The sequence below is a fragment of the Drosophila montana genome, unplaced genomic scaffold, assembly GCF_035044405.1.
Source record: "Drosophila montana isolate Dmon_TW-CO22-7 unplaced genomic scaffold, ASM3504440v1 contig_3200_1, whole genome shotgun sequence".
NCBI classification, from domain to species: domain Eukaryota; kingdom Metazoa; phylum Arthropoda; class Insecta; order Diptera; family Drosophilidae; genus Drosophila; species Drosophila montana.
Window position 1 is genome coordinate 8,622,337 of NW_026998080.1, and position 21,987 is coordinate 8,644,323.

The 21,987-nt window shown below is 42.7% G+C and overlaps 2 protein-coding genes across 4 annotated transcripts; one reads left to right on the top strand and one right to left on the bottom strand.

Moving 5' to 3' along the window:
• Positions 1 to 324: 324 nt before the first annotated feature.
• Khc-73 (Kinesin heavy chain 73) lies at positions 325 to 18,675 on the bottom strand. 3 transcript variants are annotated; one of them, XM_064687764.1, is made up of 19 exons: positions 18,534 to 18,671; positions 18,356 to 18,454; positions 11,343 to 11,430; positions 11,103 to 11,266; positions 10,521 to 11,037; positions 9,877 to 10,453; positions 9,242 to 9,817; positions 8,861 to 9,175; positions 8,702 to 8,743; positions 6,927 to 8,592; positions 6,721 to 6,866; positions 6,299 to 6,328; positions 5,871 to 5,973; positions 5,698 to 5,808; positions 3,887 to 3,949; positions 3,388 to 3,798; positions 2,054 to 2,680; positions 1,685 to 1,996; positions 325 to 1,615 (listed from the first exon to the last, which is right to left on the bottom strand). In XM_064687764.1, exons 2-19 carry the CDS (start codon positions 18,432 to 18,434, stop codon positions 1,548 to 1,550), a joined length of 5,895 nt encoding a protein of 1,964 aa, XP_064543834.1. In that variant the 5' UTR covers positions 18,435 to 18,454; positions 18,534 to 18,671; the 3' UTR covers positions 325 to 1,547. The 3 variants fall into 3 exon arrangements, with proteins under 3 accessions (XP_064543834.1, XP_064543837.1, XP_064543835.1); XM_064687767.1 differs by lacking the exon at positions 8,702 to 8,743 and having other exon boundaries at positions 18,534 to 18,675; XM_064687765.1 differs by lacking the exon at positions 3,887 to 3,949 and having other exon boundaries at positions 18,534 to 18,675.
• On the top strand, positions 16,694 to 21,103 carry LOC135432213 (nose resistant to fluoxetine protein 6). Its single transcript, XM_064687768.1, has 6 exons — positions 16,694 to 16,745; positions 18,577 to 18,954; positions 19,042 to 19,888; positions 19,944 to 20,309; positions 20,366 to 20,909; positions 20,963 to 21,103. Exons 1-6 carry the CDS (start codon positions 16,709 to 16,711, stop codon positions 21,083 to 21,085), a joined length of 2,295 nt encoding a protein of 764 aa, XP_064543838.1. The 5' UTR covers positions 16,694 to 16,708; the 3' UTR covers positions 21,086 to 21,103.
• Positions 21,104 to 21,987: the final 884 nt, after the last annotated feature.

A 21,987-nucleotide genomic window follows, 5' to 3' on the forward strand; every position in this document is an offset into this window, starting at 1 on the left:
AGCCGGTTTGCTGTTTATCTTTCCATATATGTATATCTCATATGTCATAGATTATCTTAAACATAAAATTGAATATTCAACACAATTATTGCTTCATTTCCATCATATCTTTTTCGACGCAGTCCACAATCTTTGGACTAACGCAAGCCTTTCATTCTGTATCAGTGTTCGGTTATTGGTTCACAAACATTGTCGCACAACCTTCAACATTGATCGATATATTATACAAATAATAATACTCATACAGACAAAAAATTAATATTGCACATCGAATAGCAAAATAATAAGACATAACCCAAAAACGTATATAAATATATATATATGTATGTAGAGCAAAATGAAGTTTATTTAAATATACAATATAAATGGAAAAATTATAAATACATCACATCAAATAATACAATTAACATATATACCGCGCATATGCCAAGCTTCTTGTTCTCAAAACAAGATACAAGATAATTGGTTTAATTTAATCTTGATTCGCTTTTCTTGTTTAGCACAGGCGCAGCGATATGGAATATGTTATTATATACTAATATTGTATTGGTTTCTTGTCAGTATATATATATATATAAATGCGCTAAACAAAATGTGAGCTCAATTATAAGGGAGATATATTGAAAAAGTATTGCATGTCTGGTAAAACTTACTGCATAAATATTTATATACAACTGATTTTATATATTTGATATAGTCCATAACAATAAAAAATAAGCTCGTAGTAGTATTAACCAAGTCACATTGATATAGTTCAAGATATACAAATATAAAATAAAGTTTCGTACGTACAAAAAACAATTGAACTAAACTAGGCAATCAATTAAACAACCGGTACAAAAATATATATATAAATATATATATTAATATAGTAAAATTCGTGCTTTATCAAAAAGCAGCAAACATTAATTAACTACAAAGAACTCAACCAATTGAATCGGAATAAAACCATTAGGAAACATACACACATACACATTTAAACGATCATAATTATAAACTACCATATAGACTAAGGGTATCAAAGTGTTCGTGGTATTGCACTTGGTTAATGCAACTACGCAAACGCTTTGCTTAGTTAATCCATTAGAATCGCGTGCAGCTGGCAGAGAGGAGGGCCGCTTGGTTAATTAATTGCTAGTTGCTAGTTCTGCTGTAGACACCGCCTTACAAATACATATCAAAGCGTTGGATTAGGTGTGTGTGTGTGTGTGTTTGTGTGTGTAATTGCGGCATGCGGTGCGATAGAGAGTAAGTTAAGCTAGCGTGTAATTGGTTAATGCTCCGCATTGTTCGTTGCTGGACGATGTGCATCGTTGGCGACCTTAGAAGGCCGTCGAGCGTCGATTGGCATAACACTTCTTGCCATGACTGTTCGCATCCGCAGCGTTGCTGGTTGCACGCAATCTGTGGCAGGTTGTTGGAGTCGCTGTGGCTGTTGCAGTTGCAGTTGCAGCTGCAGTTGCACTTGCACCAACTCGACTGCTAACCAGCGTCGACTGCCTGCAATTAGTCCAACGCTGCAGCTGATGCGAACATTTTGGGTACAATCATTTGCGCGCCGACACGTTCAGCGATTCGCCGCGGCTCTTCGAGCGTGTCATCGAGCTGCTCATCTCTGCAAGAAGTCATTTAATGTGTGAATTGTGAAATGTGGTTGTCATTTGATTCGTCTATGGCTGCCCACCTTTGCTGATGCTGTTGCTCTTCTCGGTCGCCTTATACGCGCGCATCGCCTTGCCGCGCTTGTCCAGGAGCAGTTTATCGGCGCGCACAAAGATGCCGTGCTTGGGCTTGCACTGGAAGTACTGTATACCCTGCACGGTGCCATCGTTCTTGCCCGTGGGCGTGTCCAGCGCCACGCCAATCCAGGCGCCGGGCTGAAAATGTGTGGTGCCCACAAAGCTAATAACGCCGCTGGTGTTATACGGACGTATAAGCACCGATTCACCCACCACAATCCACTCGGGCAGCGTCACATCCAGATCCTTGCCGTCATCTGTTAACATATCGGAAATAAAACAACGATTCCCAGGTTCGTTTGCGGCATACACACCTTCGACCTCTGTGCTGCTGGACATGATGCTGGCATTGACGTCTAAATAGGCGCCCAGACCCTCCATTTTGGCCACCGAGGCGCGTTGGTTGTTGCGTGTCACTTGGCTCGTACTGTTGCTGTTGCTGCCATTGTTGTTGTTGTTGCTGCTGTCGCCATTGTTCGCCGGCTGCGTTGCGGACTTTTTGCGTCGCATAACTTTGCCCGGAGGCAGCTGCTCTTTAACAATGCCATTGCCTTCAAGTTGCTGTTCAACTGACTCGACTGTTTCGTTAGTGTCTGCGGCATGCTCCAGCATTTTATTGCCATTCTGATTGTCTGTGGCCTGCACGAGTTCAGGTACATCCAGCTGTTGCTCCTGCTGCACCACCTCCCCCTGCTGATGCTCCCCCTCCTGTGACATTTCTGGCACTGGCAACTTGACGCTCTCATTGTTATTGCTTTGCTGCTGTTCACATTCCTCATCGCTTTGTGCATTATCCTTGGGCTGCTCTAGCGGATGTGTGTGGGTCTGTTGCAGCTTCTTTGTCTCAGCATCCTGCGTTTTGGCTTTTGGCATGTCCTTCAGGAAGGGATTGACGCGCGTCTGGCGATTTGGCGGCGAATGGGAGTTTATACGATCGAAATCTACAAACAATAGGAATATATAGTACGAATATTAACTGGCTTTGCCCGGGTCCGTCGAAACCTCACGTCCTGCATGACATTTAACATAGATATTTGAGAATTGGTATCCAATCCTTTGAATGAAAAACAAAATGTTCCAATTTCCCTTTTACAAACTTCCTCTTTCCGTCCATTTGGCGGCTTTCGCAAATCGGTGAAACAGGTAATAATTTTTGAAAAAACTTTTGAATTTAGCTGATCGCTTGAAGAACAAAAAAATCGTACACAACAGTTTTCCGTGCGGTTTCCATACATGGGTGTGGATTTTCCAAAATAGTAGAAACGCGCTTTGATTAATTTCGAATGTAGAGGGTTACAAAATTGTTTGAAGCTAATCAGACGAAGCTTGGATTCCTCGGATCCGAATTTTCCACATATGGAGTTCGATTTTTCAAAAAGTATGAAACACGTAAAACACAAATTTCACAAATAATAAAATAAAAATGCTGAAGCCAGCCGAATGGTTAACAAAAAAGTTTCATACAACAGATTTTCAGGAAATTTCCCAATTACGAATGAATCTATTTAAGACCCTAACGACAGTAAAAAATGCAGTTCTGGCTGTGCATTGATCCTCAATAAGTCAGCCAGTCAATCAGGACAAATATATATATATATATATATATATATATATATATATATATAATATATATAGGTTTCGCACTCACCTGGCGTCTCATCAATGCTCATGGAACGCATGGAGGTAATGTCCTCATTGCTTAGGTTATTGCAGGACACGGCTTGCGAGCCGTAGCCGCTGCTGGTAGACGAGCTCATGCTTAGCGTGGCCAGTCCAGTTAGATGCTTCATGTTCGCATTGGCGCTGGATGTGTAGCTCAGATAGCTTTGATTCGAATGACTGCTGACATCCATGAACGAGTCCATGGTCTTGGAGGCGGTCAGACGGGAGCGTGTGGCGAGGCTTTTGTTTTGCTGCCGCTCCTGCTCATACTCGGCGGCATACTCCGAATCGCTGTAGCTATCCTCGGGCTCCTCGTCCAGCGAACGATGCCCGCCCAACGGCTCCTCGTGCAGCGTCGTCATGCGCATGCCCAGCAGCTTGCTCGTTGCCGGCGAGGCTGTATAAATAGATTAAAGATAGATTAGTTATAGAAACTTTGGTATACTAGAGCTTAGCTAGGGCTTAGAGCTAGACAAACCACATACGTTTTGTTGGCGCAATTCTCAATGTGTTCAAGTTCAAATTGAGATTCAAAAATGTTGGACGCGCTGCATTCCACGGGTATTCAAGGAAGACAATGATTATGTTTGAATGTTTAGTTACAATGATCAAACAAGATTTGATGAGCGATACAATAAAAAAAAGTAACTCACTAGCTGAACTGGCGACTAGTTCGCCACACTTAAAGAAAACAAACACAACAAACATGAACAAGAGAACAAGAACTAGGAATTAGGAACTAGGTCGTCAATTGATTAACTAAATGCGCTCGATCTCGTGCTCGGAACTCGTGCTCTGCGTGCCTGCTGTGAATGGTGCGCCAAATTGGGAAATTGGAAAACACAGTATGTGTGTGTATGGAGTGTACAATGAATGAAGACAAATGGAAATACAATGAAACATATGTAAATGGACTCTAATTGAAACATATGCACAAATGATGCCGAGTTTTAGCAACTTTTTTGTTCAGTGTACACGAAATTTGTTGGCTTATAATGGAAGAGTTATTGATATTGATGATGGGGTATGTTTATGGGAATATGACAGCTAACGTTTTACCAGCAAACAGAACTAACACAAAACTACAAAGTTACTTACTAAATTGTAGTACTAGTAATACAGCCCGCCCTCTAAAATGATGAGGTTACATTGGGGTAATACGTATGGTACATAGATGAGTTCAACATTTATGTTTTATTTTGGACCAGTTTTGTTTGTCCATGGGCATGACTGAGTGTGCTAGTATGAGTATACGTGTGTGTGTGGGTGTTTGTGTGAACAACAGACATACTGAAACGCCAACTAACAATTAATGAATTTTCAATCAATCTTATACTATGCACTTTACATGGGGCCAGCCTTTACCTGACAGTATAGCGCCTGTGTGTTTGATTTATTTTTATTTTATTTTTTGGCGTTTTGAATTTCAAAATTTGAAATTGTTTCAAGTTGTTTGAGAAAGCACAGAAAAAGAGTACATAATGACACGTGAAAAAAGAACCAGACAAACTCGTACGTATACATAATAGAAAGAAATCTGAGCTTGTGTTCGAATATGATAAAGTATGTGAGAGTTGTTGTAATGAGAGATGTATGTAGGTCAATATATGTCAATTTATATGATAAGCTCTGGTGAATAATATAGTAGTATGAGCACAGGTGAAAATTAATGTGCATTTTGGAATCGATTCCAAATTAGATCGAGTTGGTGTTCTTTTTAATTTCTTATTTTTTTTTTTTTTTGCAATTGTGTTGCATTGAAGCCAAAGCAAAAGTTGAACTTTAGAAACAAGTTGAAGCGGCAATTGCATTAACAGTTTGTATAAATATTTGCTTGCTTTTCATTTCTTGGGCATATTAAAAGCATTTTGGTTAAAGGATTTATCTTTTTATAGCCGGACCGCACAAGAGAATGTGTCTAGGATAAACGCGTTAGCTACAAGTTAGAAATACGAATACATAATAAAGTATGCTAAATACTTGTTAGAAAATCAGCGCTAGATATTAATTTTGTAAAAAATCTATATAAAGATATATGTTAAGTACGTAAACAAAGATAAATCCCTTGCTCTAGGGCATGGCAGCCTATTTGTTGGGTTGCTGCGCATAAGCATAAAAATACTTCTTATATATAGATAATATATAGTTTGTATAGTTAGAGAATATATGTATGTTGTGATACAAAAAACTTTGGTTATATGTTCGTAAACGTTTGGAAAAAGTTGCTCAAAATTAAAGGTGAGTTTGAAATAAAATTGTTGATAGCTCGCTATTGAGTCCCTAGGGGTATACATACCAATGCCAAAGGCTTTCCCTGGGGAGTCATCGCTGCTGCCCTTGCCGCCGAAGCTATGTCGATTGCGTATAACACCACCATTGCCAGCGCCTCCTCCGGCGCCGCTGTGTGCTGCAAGCAAAGGTGCGGTCCATTAGTTAAGTAAACATCATAAAACATATTAAATGACATACCTGGCGTAAATTTATTGCCCAGCGCCGTGTTGTTGAGATCCGCAAAGGACTCGGAGCGACCCACATTGAGCAGCGACTCCATGGAGGCATCGAAGCGCATGATCTGCATAAGTTTAGTCATGAGTTTCTTGGCGTCATAAATTGCATTTTTGTATTTAGCATATTTACAACAACAAATGTTATTTATTATCGTGAATGAAAAAGAATGTTGAAAATAAAAAAATTAAAATATAATGAAAATCAAAAACCAAACAAAACTGGCAAACGCGCACAAATTAACTTTGGGGTTCAGGAAAATAGACAAAACAATAACAACAAATATACACACATAGAGATTTTACAAAAAAGACTAGACAAGTATTGCTTGTATCTATAGAAAGCATAGTTTACACATAGTGTTTCGAGTACATTGCACACAGATTACTTACACTCCCGGTGTTGGTGGTTTCTTTGACCGTCTGTGTGCGCAGTGAAAAGCGTTTTGTACACAGCACAGGGCAGTTAAATATATACACCCACACACGACACATAGATTTAGATAATACCAATAATACAATTGCAGTTTGTTAGGCGCGCCAAATTTGGTTTAAATATTTGTAAATTTAGTTAGTTCGTTTTTTTATTTTTTGTGTGCGGTGTGAACAACATAATTATTGTTGGGTTAGATTTTTTTTTAGTTTTTTTGGTGAAAGCGCATAGAAATTGTGAAAAGAGAAAGAATTGCGTTTTTAGTCAAATATTTGAGTTGTACAAATATTATTTTGCTAGCGGTTGTGGGGTGGCGAGGTGTAAGCACAAAAGGCACTAGAAAGCTTAGCTTTTGAAGCAGCTGTTGAGCGGCATCACATACCTGCGAGAAGTTCGGCACACTGACGGTCTTGCGCATGGAGAGCGGCTGTCCGTGCGCCGTCTCCAGCTCCTTAACGGCCACATTCTGACGCAAACGGTCCAGTATTAATATGCTCTCCACAGCTGAGACACCACGCGTGTATTTCTCTGAGGGAATACAAACATTTTTATTATATATATCACTCCTACAATCCGCTTGCAGCTCACCTATGTAGGTCTCGCCATCGCAGGCCGAGCAGTCATCTCCACTGGCTGCTAGTTGGGCCAGCGATTCACGATCTTCCAGCTCCTCGGAAGCCTTGGGTATGTTGGAGACCACCTCGTAGGTAACGCCGCTCTGCCAAATGGCATTTTCGCCGCGCACCAAACGGAACTTCTTTAGCCGATCGGTTAGTGTTTGACCCTTTTTGATATTGATGCTGAGACGCTTGCGCAGCACCAGATCCATGGGAGCGGGATGTGATAGACGCACTGTGGTGCGCAGTATAAGATAGATGCGTTCGTTGGCTTCGGTCACACGATTGAGCGCCTGGCTGTCATGCATGGACGAGTCCCAGCTGGCCACGCAGCACACATCCTTGTCCAGATGCTGCAAGATTTGCAGCGTGTAAAATCTGTGGCCATGCTCCTTGGAGAGAATGGAGTTGATGCCCGATATGGACAGCTCATCGTTAGTATTTTGCGCGGAGAGATCATCGCCGTTAAGATTGAGAAACAGCACCGGTACATGTGGCTCCATGCCTGCGGGCGGGTCCCAGGAGGCGGGTGCGCCCGGTATGCCCGAGCCCGGTGCCGGCACCAGCACCGCATTGCGCTCTTCGGTCAGCGAGACCCACTGATGCACCAGACTGAGTTCCCGCTCGCGTTCCTGTTCGTTCTTTTCCTCCTTTTTGATAAGCATCTGTATCTGCTGGTCCAAGTATTGCCGCCGGCGACCCAGCGCCTCGCTCCACTTTTCGCGCAGCACAGTGAGATCCTCCTCCTGGTAGGAGTCAAGCGGTCGCTGCAGTCGTGAGCGCACCGTCACGCTGCCAATGGCCACATTGACTATCGACTGGCAGATGATGGGCAAGGTTCCCGAGTTCTGTACTGGCTTGACGCGCACATTGACGCGACGTTGCTGGCCTTGGCGCAGCTGGTAGATGCCGCCAGTGAGCACCTCATTACGGTTGGTTACCTCGACGGGCGAGTACTCGCCATTGTCGTTGAGCTCGTGTATTTCCACCCACAGTTCGATTTTGCGCGACAACTCCGCCCAGCGATCGACAAGGGAGCGCGCCTTGGCCTGCTGCTGCTCCACCTCCCAGCCCTTGGACTTGGAGAAGCCAGCGCTGCGATGACCCCAGACCTCAATGGAAAGCGCGCCCTCGATGCAATGCTCCAGGAACTCCTCGTTAATGGTAACCGTAAAATCTTGAGTGTGCTCAAATTTGAATACCATATTCTGATCAAGGGCCGTAGATTCGGCATTGATGACAGGCACCACCATCTCCTGGTGGCCCCAGAATGTGTATTGGCAAAAGACGAAATTGGACAGCGACAGCGGCAGTCCCGAGGCGCATTTGATGGTGACGCGGCAAGTGATCTGATTGGCCATGGGATCTACGGGATCATCGTACTCATCCCGCGAATCCGCCGACGAGGTCTCCGACACCGATTCGCACATGCGATCTTGCGGCATTTGGCCAGCCACGCGTTGAATCTCCACCTGCAAGCGACCGGCTACTTCGCCCTGCTGGCTTATGATGGGCGTATGATAGTCCAGCTTGACATCGTGGAACAGCACCTCCAGAAATACATTCGCCACGCCGATGAGATTGTGATTCTCCTGTGACTCATAGAACGGATCCTGTGGCTTGCCATTGTCCTCGTCCTGCAAAGGCACAGCACAGCATTAATTTAAAGGGAAATTAAACATACATATAGAGGTTATGCTATAGCTAAGTTGTGTGTGTTCATGGATTCGGGGACTTATTAATTACCTTGTCGTCAAATTCATCATCTGAGAATGTCTCAATAAGGGGCTGTATCAAGGGTTAATTGAATGCGTGTGCGAATTATACGAGTACACATAAAGTTTTATGGTTAGTACAAAAGACAAAGAATGGAATGTGTGATGCTGTAAATGAATTGCCACGCACCAGTCCGTTGAGTATGCGCTCCTTGTGCTCCTGGTACATCTCACGCATGTCAATAAGTTTGTTCTCTAGCTTCTCCATGCTCCAGATTTGGCTGCCGGAATTTGTGCGCTTTACCAGAATTGCGGGCTCGCTAACAAAAGCCCCGCGCCGTCGATTTGGACTCAAATTAGCTGGCGGTATTTGTAGTGTTACCGAGAATTTTGTCTTCTTCTCCATTTCCTCGGCCAGAAAGTTAGCCTCCTGCACCAAGGAATTGGCACGCATAATGTCTGTCTTAAGCTGACCCAGCGAACGCCTGAACATTTCATCGCGTTCCTAGAAGCAGAGGCAATAAGTTATAGACATCAGGTCTCAATATCTAGATGCTATTTAGTTCCTTACCTGTGCCCACTTCTCTACGCGCATCTGCGAGGTAGGCGTATTGGGCGTTACTTTGCCCATGCGCAGCGGGTCGTAGGGTGCATATGGTGCATAGGGTGTACTGGGCGAGAGTATATTACGCAACTGCTGGAACTGACGCTCGTATTCTTGTCGCTGTTTCTCGAGCGCCACCTGCTTGTCCTCTTCGTGCTGACGCTCTAGACGTGCAATTGCCGTCTGTATGGGATCATTGCTTAGCTCATTCTGCATAATCTCATCGCGTGCAAAATTGTAATCGATGAGCTGTGCAGGTGTTTGAGGCTCCGATGCGCACAAGGTGGCATTAATTCCTATCCTTGGCGAGTTGACGCGGAAAAAGTGATGATTGCCCCAGAGTATACGATCGCCGTTCTGCAGCGGCGTTTTCTCTAACGCAGCGGAGCCATTGACAAAGCAGCGAGCGCCCTGCACGGGCTCCATAAACAACCCGGTTTCCTCGATAGTAATCACACAATGCTCCGGCTGTATGCCCAAGCCAGATAACTGAATATCCGGCTGCTGACCACTTATGCTGCGGCCGCCAATCAGCGTGCGTTCCTAGAATAGATTAAAGGCTTAGCTAATGTTTATTTTCTACAACAGAAAATAGAGCTTACCTTTAGGTAATAAACCAACAGCTCATTGAGGGACGGATCTGCGTTTAAATTGACCAGGTAGTACTTGTTCTTCTCGACTTTTATGCCACTGGCCTGGACACTGATGCCCATTTGCTCCAGAGCCTGCTGTCGCTCGTTTTGTATGCGCTCCGTTTTGACCAGTTTCTCCTCCCAGGTTTGCGAAATTTGTTTCATTAGATTCTCGCTCTCGGCCAGCTTGTCTTGGACATCACCAACTGGCGAGCCTGTGGCATGTTTTAGCATGCTACGCAATGTCTCCACCTCATGACGCAGTTCGCGTATAATGCGCGCATTGGGATCTTCATTGACGACGGCATGATTGACGATGCGCTTGGCACGATCCGCATAGCGTAGCGTAGAGAGCGTCTCCTCGTAGTTGTCCGCCGATGGTGAAATTGTGGCCACCATTACGGTTCTTGAATTGCCACCCAGGTTGTCTTTTAGCAGCCAGGTCAGCACGGAATCTCGATAGGGTACAAACTTTTCATTGCCACCTTTTTTGCCATTCGACTGATCAGCCAGCTTGGATATGACCAGGCCCAGTGTAGTTAAGGATCTGTAAACGCATATTTAAATCGTGAATAAGTGAATAAATAAATATTATGAATATAGAAAATACTCACTTGTTAATATTGGAGCCCTCCTTGAGGCGATCACCAACGGCGCCGGTTTTGACCGCACGCTCGGAGCCAGCCAAATCGACCAGGGACATGCGTGAAACTTTCTCTCCACTGACGCCAGTTGCTTGATCGGTGAGTATCTGTGTTAGCACGACCGAGAAGACGGCATGGGAACGCGACGATTCTGCATTCATATTGGTTGCAGCAACAGTGCGCGATTTGTTGCCCTCGGTCATGAGGTTGTCTATATCCTGATACGATGAGACTGCGAGCTGCGACAGCCCATCGACGTAGGGGCCGAGTACATTATGTTCGCGCACCTTAAGCGAATGCTTGTTTGGCTTCGGATCGAGCAGATCGTGCACTTTCTCATTGTAGATCTCCATGTAGGATACCTCCACTTTGTACATGAGCTCCGGTGTCGATTTGTTGGCTATTTTCAAGAAGAGCTTGTCGCAGAGACGCGGTATAATGCCCTTATTTTCCTGTGAGCCCATCATTGTGTAAGATTTGCCAGAGCCTGTGAAGAGAATGAGTCACGATCGTGTTAGTGGCTTATATTGTAAGATGGTATGGTACACTTACCCGTCTGGCCGTAGGCGAATATGCATGCATTATAGCCCTGAAATGCATTATCCAGTATATCACGTCCCACGCAATCGAAGACAGTCTCCTGTGACGCAAAGCTGTCATCTTCGGGGTTCAGCGAGTAAAAGCAATGATCGAATGCAAATGTCTTTGGTTGTTTTCTGCATGAATCAGAGGATAAGTGGGTGTTGCTAAGCATGTATATAAGTCAAGAAAGTCAAGACTAGGCCTACTTACCTTTCCATTTTTTCCAATGTTGGGGGATTTTGCAATATCGTTTGCTGCTTTTCCATTTCGACGATGCATTTTGTACCCAATTCAATTTCTGTTGAGCGATGGTAATATGTAAATGAATATATATATACATATATTATTGTAATTCACATATGATAAGTATAATTTGAGTTATTTTCAGTACAAGGTTGATAACAAGTTCAGAATAGCAGAGGCACAATATATTTATATAATATATATATTCATATACGATAGATACATGTATGTGCATACGCTTGTCAGCTGATTTCGTACATATGTGCGAAAAAAGCGCAAAACTCATACATTTATTAAAACCCATGTATATATTATGTCCGTACGTTGTATAATCAAGCGATAAATGCCTATATGTGTTAATGTGTACTTGTATGTAATGGCAAGTCCAATGCTATAGCGCAATCTTTATGCACATAAATAAAAACGCGAACCTTTCAAATAATTGTTATTTCAGAAATGAAAACGAACGAAAAAAAACTGTTGCCCAAAACGTGCAGCGCCATAAATATTCTGGCCTGAAATATTTACTACTTACAGCTAAACACGGACATTGCACGGCAATAAAAACGAAGTCGAAATTGTTGAATTTGCTAGCTGGAAAAATTGTTGAAATATTTGAAGCCTTACGGCCATTGTCCTTCGCACGTAAAAAAGGCAAAGAACAAACAAAGGACGGGCTAACAGGATGGCAGGCAGCCTGGCTGAATAGATGGCTGGTCAGAGAGGCCAGCCAATGCAGACTTAGGCCAAGTCAAGTACAGTGAAGCCTTAAGAGCTAACAAATTCAATTAGGAGTACAGTCGTACCAAGTTTGTACTTATATTATTATTTTGCTATCATTAAAACTTTTCTGAGCGAGTTTGAGGCTTGACTTGTCGTGTTATTATAGACAATTTTAGACCTGATATTCAATGAATGCTCAAAAATAAAATAAACAGAAAGAGGCTCAACTTTGGCAGGCTTCACTGTATTTGCAGGCACACATGCATATGCATTACATATGTGTGCGTGTGTGTGTGTGTGTGTATTGTGACCTGCTCCTGGCGCTGTACACTCACTTCCGCTGCAAAAATAAAGCCGACCTGACATGGACATTGGCAAAAAGGGCAAAGCAAAGCCGAGAAATTGAGAATGTTGAGAAACCACAAAGGACACACATCAACACGGGCCATCAACGAGTTGTTGTTGTTGTTGTTGTTGCTGGTTGCTTGTGTGACTGTGTGTGTGTGCATGTGTGTGTATTGCCTATAACAAAGGCGTGCCATAAATTATTTGATAGGCTGGCCCCAATTGTGAATGAGTTCTGGTCAGTTAGTCAGCTCCAGCTGAAGCTTGAGCTGCTGAGTTCAGTTGATTTGGACATTTCTTCGCCATAACCTTAAAATGTGCATACGCTTTTGCCATTTAACAATGTTGAAATTAACATATATATACACACACAGAGTAAGCCACACTCATACAGAGATTTAGATAGACATTTGGTCAGCAGGCAGGGAAAAACAGGTTAAGCTTTTTGGTTGCTTTCGCGCTGTGACTTCATTTCGAGCGCAACTGTTTGTTGTGTGTGTGTTGTGTGTGTGTTGAGTGTGCGTTGTGTGTGCTTTGTTTTGCTGTTTCTATATAGTTTCCATTTTACGCTTTGTGACTTGAAGAGGTCGTCAGCTAAATCTGGCCCAAATGCGGAGCGATGCGTAAGATGTCACCGAAAAAATTGATGAGGAAATCGACTAACCCAGACGATTACGTCTACAATATAGTATATATATATATATATATATATATATAGTATATAGCATAATTGTAATATTAACTTCACAAATATGCGTATATCAGACCTTATCAGGGCTTTGATAACAATGACGCTTATATTAATATAGCTTGTTTCGCTTATCATTCGAGCACACTCACACAGACTCACTCACACTCTGACTTGACAGTGAATCAAGCGTATAGAGAACATGACACAAACCAGCCCCAAATAAAGAAGTGATTTGGCAACGTGGGGAAACAAACAGCAGCAGCAGCAGCAGATGGAAGCAGAGCAAAAGGAATTGGCGATACAAAATACGAGAAAAACATATGCGAAAAGTAAATGGCAAATGACTTCCACTTGACGCAGCCGTGGGGCTCAAATTGACTGCTCCCCAGAGTCCCCCCACATTTCCGCTGCACTGTGTGTATATGTGTGTGTGTGTGTGTGTGTGAGTCATGGATAAGCCAAATGAATGATCGCCGTTGACATTGGCAAAGTGGAAAAGCAGTGTTTGGCTTTTGCTATTGCCTTTGCTTTGGTTGCACTTGCAACACACGTCAATTGTTGGTTTCACCTCGTGAAAATTTAGCTGGAAATGTAAAGCGTTAGTTACGTGAGTCAGTAAGTCAGTTAGTCAGTCAATCAGTCAGTCAGTTAGTCAGTCAGTTAGCCGCTCTGCAAGGCTGTCAGCGCAAAAAGTTGCTGGCGTTGCATTGAAAAACGAGGCGACCTTTGCAAAGGAAACAGCATTTGCATGAAAAACAAGAAGGCACCATTAACTAAGAATTGCCGAAGCTTAAATACCCTTCTATATATTTACTCCGTGATCTGTTCTTTTACTTAGATATAAAATGGTAGCCAATGTTGCCCAAGTAAGGTGTATGATATAGTAGACGGACATCGATAAGATTGTTAAGATCAGATATCTTCGAACTTTTTCTATATTATAGGATAGTTCCTATAGACGCTATATTATATACTAATCCGATGCGGCCGACTTTGGAATATAGCAAAACAATATATAAATCTGCAAGGTAGCTTTAAAACTCTGAGACTAAAAACAGATGTAGTCGGCTCGGATACAGTTGCTTGCCAGTGTGTTCCAGAGATGTCTCCTTCTATGCACACATATGTATGTACACACTTTTCGTAACAAAGTAATACCCTTAGCAAGGGCAAACACAGCCAAGTGCGCGACTCTATGCAAATTTTGTTATCCCGAAAATAAAGTACAAGCACATGCACACATTATATATGTATGTATGTATATATGTATTCAGCTGACTTATGCATTATTGATTGCAGTGCACACAGAAGAGACAAAGCTGAAATAAACCCCCCCTGTAAATGCAAGCTCTCTAGCTATATCTTATTTACTTGACTTTAGAGCTAATTTTTGTAATACTTACCGCGCCGATTGAAGGGTCGCACCCGCACAGCAACTTTGATCTTATCACTTGACATCGTGCAGGCCTTGGAGATACTCTCACTTTTGATTCAATGGACGTCTATGCGTGTGGTTTGAGTGGGTGTGAGAGCGTCTGAATCATGCACCCACCAAAAAGGGATATGACTGGGACGGTTGTTGTTTTGTTGTTGTTGTTGTTGTTCTTGTTTTAGGCTGATATTCAGTTTTGTTTTTGTATTGAGCCCGCCGAGAATTATGTGTGTGGCACGCAATCTTTTTTATTGTTGTTTTTATTTTATTTTTTAGGGTGGCAGGTGACTCACAATGCGAGGGGGAGGATGGGCGCTAGCTCAAGCTTGAATAGTGAGCGTTTCAATTAGCGCCACGCACACGACTAACAGTAGCTGTAGCTGGTACGTCATGTGGGGCGGAGTGCAAGCGGGGGGCTGTATTTCCATTTCATTCTTGACTTGCGCTATTTATTACGCACACACACATATATTTATACATGTGTACACACTGGTAATTTTTGTTATTGTTTGTGTTACTGTGCTGGAATTTTATATGTATTTGCACTCGTTTTTATTTGGGCAGACGCTTAAATATTTGCCTAAAATTACTACTGCTGTTGCCTAATTATGTTTATTAACATAATTTCATTAACTGGCTTTTGAAAATACAAATTAGGATCGCGCACACACACAAGCACACAGTAAAAATCGCAAATATTAACACACACATTCATTCACGTACAAATGCTTAGCTGGACTTTTGGCAAGGAAACAGGCAAAAAAAAAAACAAGCACTGGGCGCTCCACCGACGCCCGCGCGAAAAATCTCCCTCTTGGCCTTTATGACTGTGACTTCGTTGGAGAATCGATTTTTATGGCTCTTTTTCTGAAGCTGCTATTTTATGCTGTGCAGGATGTGTTCTCGTATAGCTGTTTCATTTACAAATTGCACCGTTTTATGTTTTCGTTTGCGCGTCGTTTGACAGTATTTAAAACTATTTTTGTTGCAATTTTATTTTTCGCGTCGTTTCACTTTAATTTTTGCTATTTTATAATGGTTTCTCGACCTGCTATGACTGCCGATAGCGATTGACATTATTTGCAATTCCAAAGCAACTCTAGCCACAAAGCTGCCACCTAATTGAGTGTGACCGCACAAATTTCAGGTAATTATCTGCAGCGTTGCCACCTAGTTGCATTTGTAGCGCGCGCGTTTTATTTATATTTAAAGACGATACTCAACGTTCATTTGTATACAAAGCACAGAAAATAATATCAAAACCGCATGGCTTACTTAAATACATTAAAATCGCATAATAAGTCGATATTTAAGTGCGAGCAGAAAGGAAAGGTGTTGGATAAAAACTGAGAGTACTGAATAAAGAGTGAAAAGAGTTAAAAAAAGAAAAGAGAAACTATATATCATCTATGTCGCCCCTATTTAAATTTATAAGAATCTCTTTTCGTTCTCACACTCTTACTTTCACTTTCTTCCGCTCCCACTCTCTCTCTCTCTCCCTCACTATCTTTTTGGGAGATTTTCAAATGCTTAAATAATCCTAACAGATCTTTATGTTACTTAAAGGCAGTTAAAAATTAAATGAATAAAGACAACGTAATTGAGTATTGTAAAAAGACACTTAGTGAATAAAATAAAATAATTAAAAAGTAATACATAGTATTGTAAGTGCGTTCCATTACGATATGTCGACCGGGCCTTAAAATATTGTAATGGTTTTATTTAGTGCGCTTTTAATAAAGTGCGTGCGGCTATTTAGGCCGCACCTTCAGATTTGCGGAAATAGCGCTTGCCCGTTATCAAGGCAGTGCAATGAACGGATGAATCTGTCAATGATAAACAAGAACTGCACGCCACAACCTTGTGAAGTACCGCAGATCATCTCAGTAGCAGCGGCTCGGAAATGCACGCCGGTAATTGTTCAGACAGACGAAATGACAACAAATGTGGAGTTGCGAAAAAAAAGTCACCACGAAACCTGAAAACGTTTTGTTTTGATGGCGCTGATGATGAAGTGTTACGCTTGTTGTTGTTGTTTGTTGTCGTTTACGTGGTTGTTGTCGCTCAATCTCTTGTAGCGACAGAGCGGCGGCTGATGCTGCTACCTGTTCACGTGCTGCCGTGCGGTCTCAGAGTTTATAAATGTTCAAGACGAGACGCAGGGCGCAGCAGTTTCTCGGTAAACCTCAGACGTGCGCAACCCATAGCAAAAATTAAGCGAATTTAGATTAAGTTTTAATGTTGCTTTTTTGTCTGCGATGTTATAATATTTTTTATATCGTGCACACGCAAAGACAACGAATGCTCCATAAATGCAATAAAGTCAAGATATAAAGCAATACAAAAGAAATTTTATGTGCAAATTTAAGAAAAAAAAAACTCCAACGAAAGTGAAGTACAATTTAAATTGGAATATTTGTGCAAACACTAAATAAGTTCACTTTTCTTAAAGTAAGTCTCAGCTGATAATCAAAAACTTAAAAGTCTATAAAAATATGTGGCCCAGTTTCCATTGCATCCAAATGTGCTGCAATATGCACTGAATAAGCACTACCAAAGTCAGTGCATATTGACTAAGGTCTAAGCGCTTGAGTGAGAAACAAAAACCATAATAATAATATTTGTAAAGATCGACCCATATGCATAATCTGCAGAGGAGTACTGCCAAAGTGCCCAATACCGATTCCATTATTAACACCCGAACGCAACATCAATCGTGAAATCAAACGGGCTGCCATGGTTACAAAATCACAAAATATATCTTGTTTTTTTGTTTATAAACTTGCCAAAAATGGGCATTATTGAAACGGATCCCACTAAAGGTGAAGGTGCCGGCTCATTTGCATAGCATATATACAAGACAAAAAAAAAAGTTTCAAAAAAGAGATGCAAAACCCAAAGGCGGTTCGCCCTTGAAATGGTTTCATCGAAGAGCAATTAACTAACCAGCTATCGAAACGGGCTTACAGCGAAAACCATGTCAGGCTACATAAGTAAAGCGCACACTATACCACACTATATATACATATGAGTTATATATGAGTTTTTATGAATTGGATTTGATTTTTTTTTTGCACAAGTCACACGAGCGTACAATTTGCTTTGGCCGCAGGGCTTCAATTTGGCCAAATCTCCCGCATGGGCTGAACAACTGTGCAAATATTGAAAATTACTTCTTAAAGCTAAAAGTATTTACCGAAAACTGATCATAATTCAATTTATAATGAAAGGCAAATATTTTACATCATATGCCTAATAATAAGCAGAGACAGGAATCTTAGAAGCAATCGGAAATGTCACTTGGGATTGATTAGTGGAGTTTTAAGCTAATGAGTTTTGCTTGTTATAAAAGAGAGAAAAAAATAACAAAAACCTTTGACAAGTACAGTAAAGCAATGAGTTTTTCGTTGAACGAATCGCAGACGGTGCACTTGGAGGCAATAATATTGGCAAGTTCGAATTTGACAGACACCCCAATAAACCTTCAAGTGACTTGTGATTTTAATTGTTTTTGATTTTATGTGTTTGGTTTTTTTTTTGTTTGTACCTAACTGATCCGCTGCAGTATATAAACATATACATGGCTACGTCATGAGTTGGCATTGAAGCGCACTTACGATCTGCCTAAAAACTGGGTGAGGGGGTAATTGATATTTGAACTTGATTTGTTTGCCTTAGAGCCGTACAATCTATGGGCCATTGTCATGAACAGTATCGGGTGCAAAGCTCTTAATGAGCAGCTATTTGTTAAATTTGGACTCTTGGATAAAACGGGGATTTCACAAACACTCACACTTTCAGTTCCGGTGGGAAGCGCACAAGTGCTGAGTGTATGTCCCACTCCGAGCTCCACTAATTGTATTTGCATACGCCGTGTACGAAAGTGGCCTGAAACAGAAAAATAAACAGTTACCGCTTGTAATTGACAGCAAAGTGAACACTCGAGTATATTCATGAGCGTACTAACCATAACATTGACAATGCAACTAACTCATTAAGTTTTTTTGCAGTTATTGCCGCTGACGATAGCGGTCCACACGATATGCAGCGATACGGATATGGTTTAGCATTAGCTCTAAGCCTGAGCCTGATCTTTGCTTGTACTGGCAAACAGAACGATTCAACGCTACAGCTCCGTCCATATAGTCATACGATTCTGAATGGCAGCAGCAGCAGCAGCAATGTCTGGTCGGAGAAGGACTTGGAAGTGACAGTCACGGCAAGCGATCGCGTTCCGATTGACAGACATGAAGCACAGCTGGCGCACAGCTCTGTCATCTATGGGTTAGCAGAAGTGGCCAACACGAGCAACGTGAATGCCATCTGCCATGCGCAGTTGAAGCACGTGCAGCGAGGGATCCTCAACAAACAGCCTTGGGCTATGAAAGGTGATCATTATTTTAATATGGCAGGCAAACAGATCTTTTAATTTTTGACTGTTTAAGATCTTTAAGAGCTTACCTTTCCTTTTGCAGTGCTTGATGCCTCTGGCGCCAAGTCTTCGGGTTTTGTTTTTGGCCAAAACTATTGGCTGGGCAGTCGGGAGGGCTGCAGCAGCGTGCAGCGACCGATGGCAATAACGTTATCCAAGAACTATGAGCGTATTATGCACCATGGCCTCATAACGCAGCAGGCGCCCTTTGGCATGGACTATCGTGTGGTCTATTTGCGACACAATTCGCCCTGGCAGGTGGAAATAAAGCTAATGTCCGAACAAATCCTACACATTGGCCTGTGCCTGCCCAGCGTGTGCCAGTCGAGCGAGATCCAGCAGCTGACCAGAGATTATGTTGCGGGCAGCTTCAAGGAGAACGACATCTTTGAGCTGCAGCCCGAGGTGCTATATGTAAAGGATCTGAAGCTGCGCGACGTTTTCTATGATCGATTGAGTTTCAAGCTTGTCGTCGGCTTTGTGCTGGCCACCTGCGCTTTCATGCTCTGCGCCCAGCAGCTCAGCGTGGCCAAGCAGCTGCCGCCGGAGGGGCATGAGGATGGTGTCGGTCTGGCGCCAGTTGAATCGGAAATATGGAGAGCTTTGCACTCTATGCTGCAGTGGCGTCCGTTGCAAAGCTTTGTCAGCTGCTACGATGTGGTTAGCAATTGGCGAAGAATCTTTGCCACGCGCGAGAGCAGCCCCTCGCAGATACCCTTGCTCAATGGACTGCGTTCCGTGTGTGCCATTTGGATATTGATATTTCATGTCGTTTGGTTTATGTACTTTACGGTGCACAACAAAACGGAGCTCATATCCTATGCCGAGCAGATCTTCTTCCAGTATGTTTCCTCCGCGCCACTGCTGGTGGATGTCTTCTTTACCATCAGGTGGGTACATGGCACGGCGGAATGTGCGCCTGATCTAATCCTCGACTGTTTGCAGTGGCTTCCTGCAGACCTACAATTTTCTGCGCAACGTCAAACAAATGGAGGCAGTGCGTCAAAATGGTCTTATGGCCAATACCAAGCTCTTTGGCAAGCTGCTCTTCCATCGCTACCTGCGACTGGGCCCGCTTTACATCATTATCATTGGCAGCGTGGATTTGGTATTCGCTTACATTGGCGACACTTCCGTTTACCACATTCATGAGCGCTTCGATGAGCTGTGCGCCCGGCATTGGTGGCGCAATCTGCTTTTCATACAGAATCTCTTTGATCTGCAGGACATGTGCGTCAATTGGAGCTGGAGCGTGGCTTGCGATATGCAATTCTTTTTGTTGGCCAATGCGATTTTGTTCCTCTATGCCAAGTGAGTATTGACTTTCTCTTATCTTGATGTGTTTTTTATCGAAGCTTTGTTTTCAGACGTCCCAAGTGGGCGCGACTTGTTGCAGTCGCTGGCTTGCTGGCAACCATCACCTGGTCCTATAGCATTGGCATCAATTCCAAGTTTGAGTTCTCCTTCGATACGGTCTATGGCACGGGCACACAGATCTATATAAGTCCGTTTGTTCGGGTGCTGCCCTATATTGTTGGCTCCATGGCCGCCTGGTGCTTCCTGAAGCGCCGTCTGCGATGCAAGTTGAGCGATATGCAGCAGCGCTGGCTCTGGCACTTCTGCCTGCTGGTCTTCTTCATTTGCATCTACTCGACCGTCAAGCGTGACTTTGGCCATCTGGTTACCATCTCATTGTTTGTACTGGGCCGAGTGGCCTTCTCGCTAAGTGTTTGCTGGATGATTGTTGGCAGCGCCACGGGGCGTGGCGTTTGGTGGTCTCGCTTGTTGGAGGCACGATGCTTTCAGCATATGAATCGGTTGTCCTATGCCATTTATTTGCTAAATCCCATGGTGATTGCACTCGTCTACGGCCTGACAAACTCCAGCACTCATGCGGATCCCTTAATGCTGGTACGTAATGTAATTGTTGTATAAATTATTATTTTATTTTCGGGCAATTGCAGTGCGTTGTCTCCTGCGGCTTCACAGTGATTGTTTACCTGACGTCCATTGTCTTTTCAATGGCATTCGAGCTGCCATACAGCAACTTGTCCAGTTTGTTGTTGAGTAAACCAAAAACTACCTAACTTGTGATCATCTGTTCTGTGAACAATGCTTTATAAACAACTAAGTGCGTTTAGTATACCTGTTAAATATGTACATAATCAACGTAGCCAGTTTATCAACATAATATAATATATATATGTAATAATTATAAGTATTACCACTAACCAAATAACATATAGACCGGACAAACCGTACTTTTGAGGGTGACATTCGATATTTCTGCGGCTGGTCCAAACTCGCCTTCGTTTTTGTTCGGGTTCGAGACATGCCCGCATGCTCTCAGAAGCAAGAGAGTAAGAATACATATGGCCTGTGTCGGGGAACGGCAACGCTGTCTTTTTACTCGCTCACTCTACAAGAAACTGCTGTGGCTTACTCTCATCCATATGATTTGTGCGATAGAACGGCATCGCTGTTTTTTATCTCGCTCCCACTACAGGAAACTGCTTTGGCTTACTCTCAATGCTCTTTCAATTTGTCTATGTACCGTTTAAATGTTTGTGTGTGTATTTGTCCGCACAAGCAAAAATGCCCAGAAATTCAATTTTTCTCAAAAGTCGGTGGCATATCTTCCCTTTTGACGGGACGAGTAATATGAAATAATGAAAGGGTTTGCCAAGTCGATGCGAAATTCTTTCTTTTTAGCTCGTTCTTTTTCGAAAGGGTACCTAAGCGTTGGCATGTGTGCATTTAAAAGTTTTTGGACTTGCTATTCACGCATATACGCATGTGTGCCTGTTGGTCCCTGCCTGCCTGTCCGATCCAAATTTGACAATATTTTTGGACTTCTGAATTTCGAGCTCTACACACACACACAGAGACACAAATGTGTGTGAATGGGCTGATCATGGGCGCAAAATTTAACTACCTGTAGATCAAATTCATATATGAAAAAGCTAAATATTTTAAGACAATAAAATTA

What these genes read in the sequence shown, in the direction of transcription:
- LOC135432213 (XM_064687768.1), top strand. Translation starts at nt 16,709, where the DNA reads ATGTTCAAGACGAGACGCAGGGCGCAGCAGTTTCTCG. An exon ending in CAGGGCGCAGCAGTTTCTCG is followed by an intron (nt 16,746 to 18,576) that starts GTAAACCTCAGA and finishes GTTTTTTTGCAG; the next exon opens with TTATTGCCGCTGACGATAGC. An exon ending in ATTTTGTTCCTCTATGCCAA is followed by an intron (nt 20,310 to 20,365) that starts GTGAGTATTGAC and finishes CTTTGTTTTCAG; the next exon opens with ACGTCCCAAGTGGGCGCGAC.
- Khc-73 (XM_064687764.1), bottom strand. Translation starts at nt 18,434, where the DNA reads ATGCAAATACAATTAGTGGAGCTCGGAGTGGGACATACACTCAGCACT. An exon ending in GAGGGCTCCAATATTAACAA is followed by an intron (nt 10,454 to 10,520) that starts GTGAGTATTTTC and finishes ATGCGTTTACAG; the next exon opens with ATCCTTAACTACACTGGGCC. An exon ending in AAACCACCAACACCGGGAGT is followed by an intron (nt 5,974 to 6,298) that starts GTAAGTAATCTG and finishes AAACTTATGCAG; the next exon opens with ATCATGCGCTTCGATGCCTC.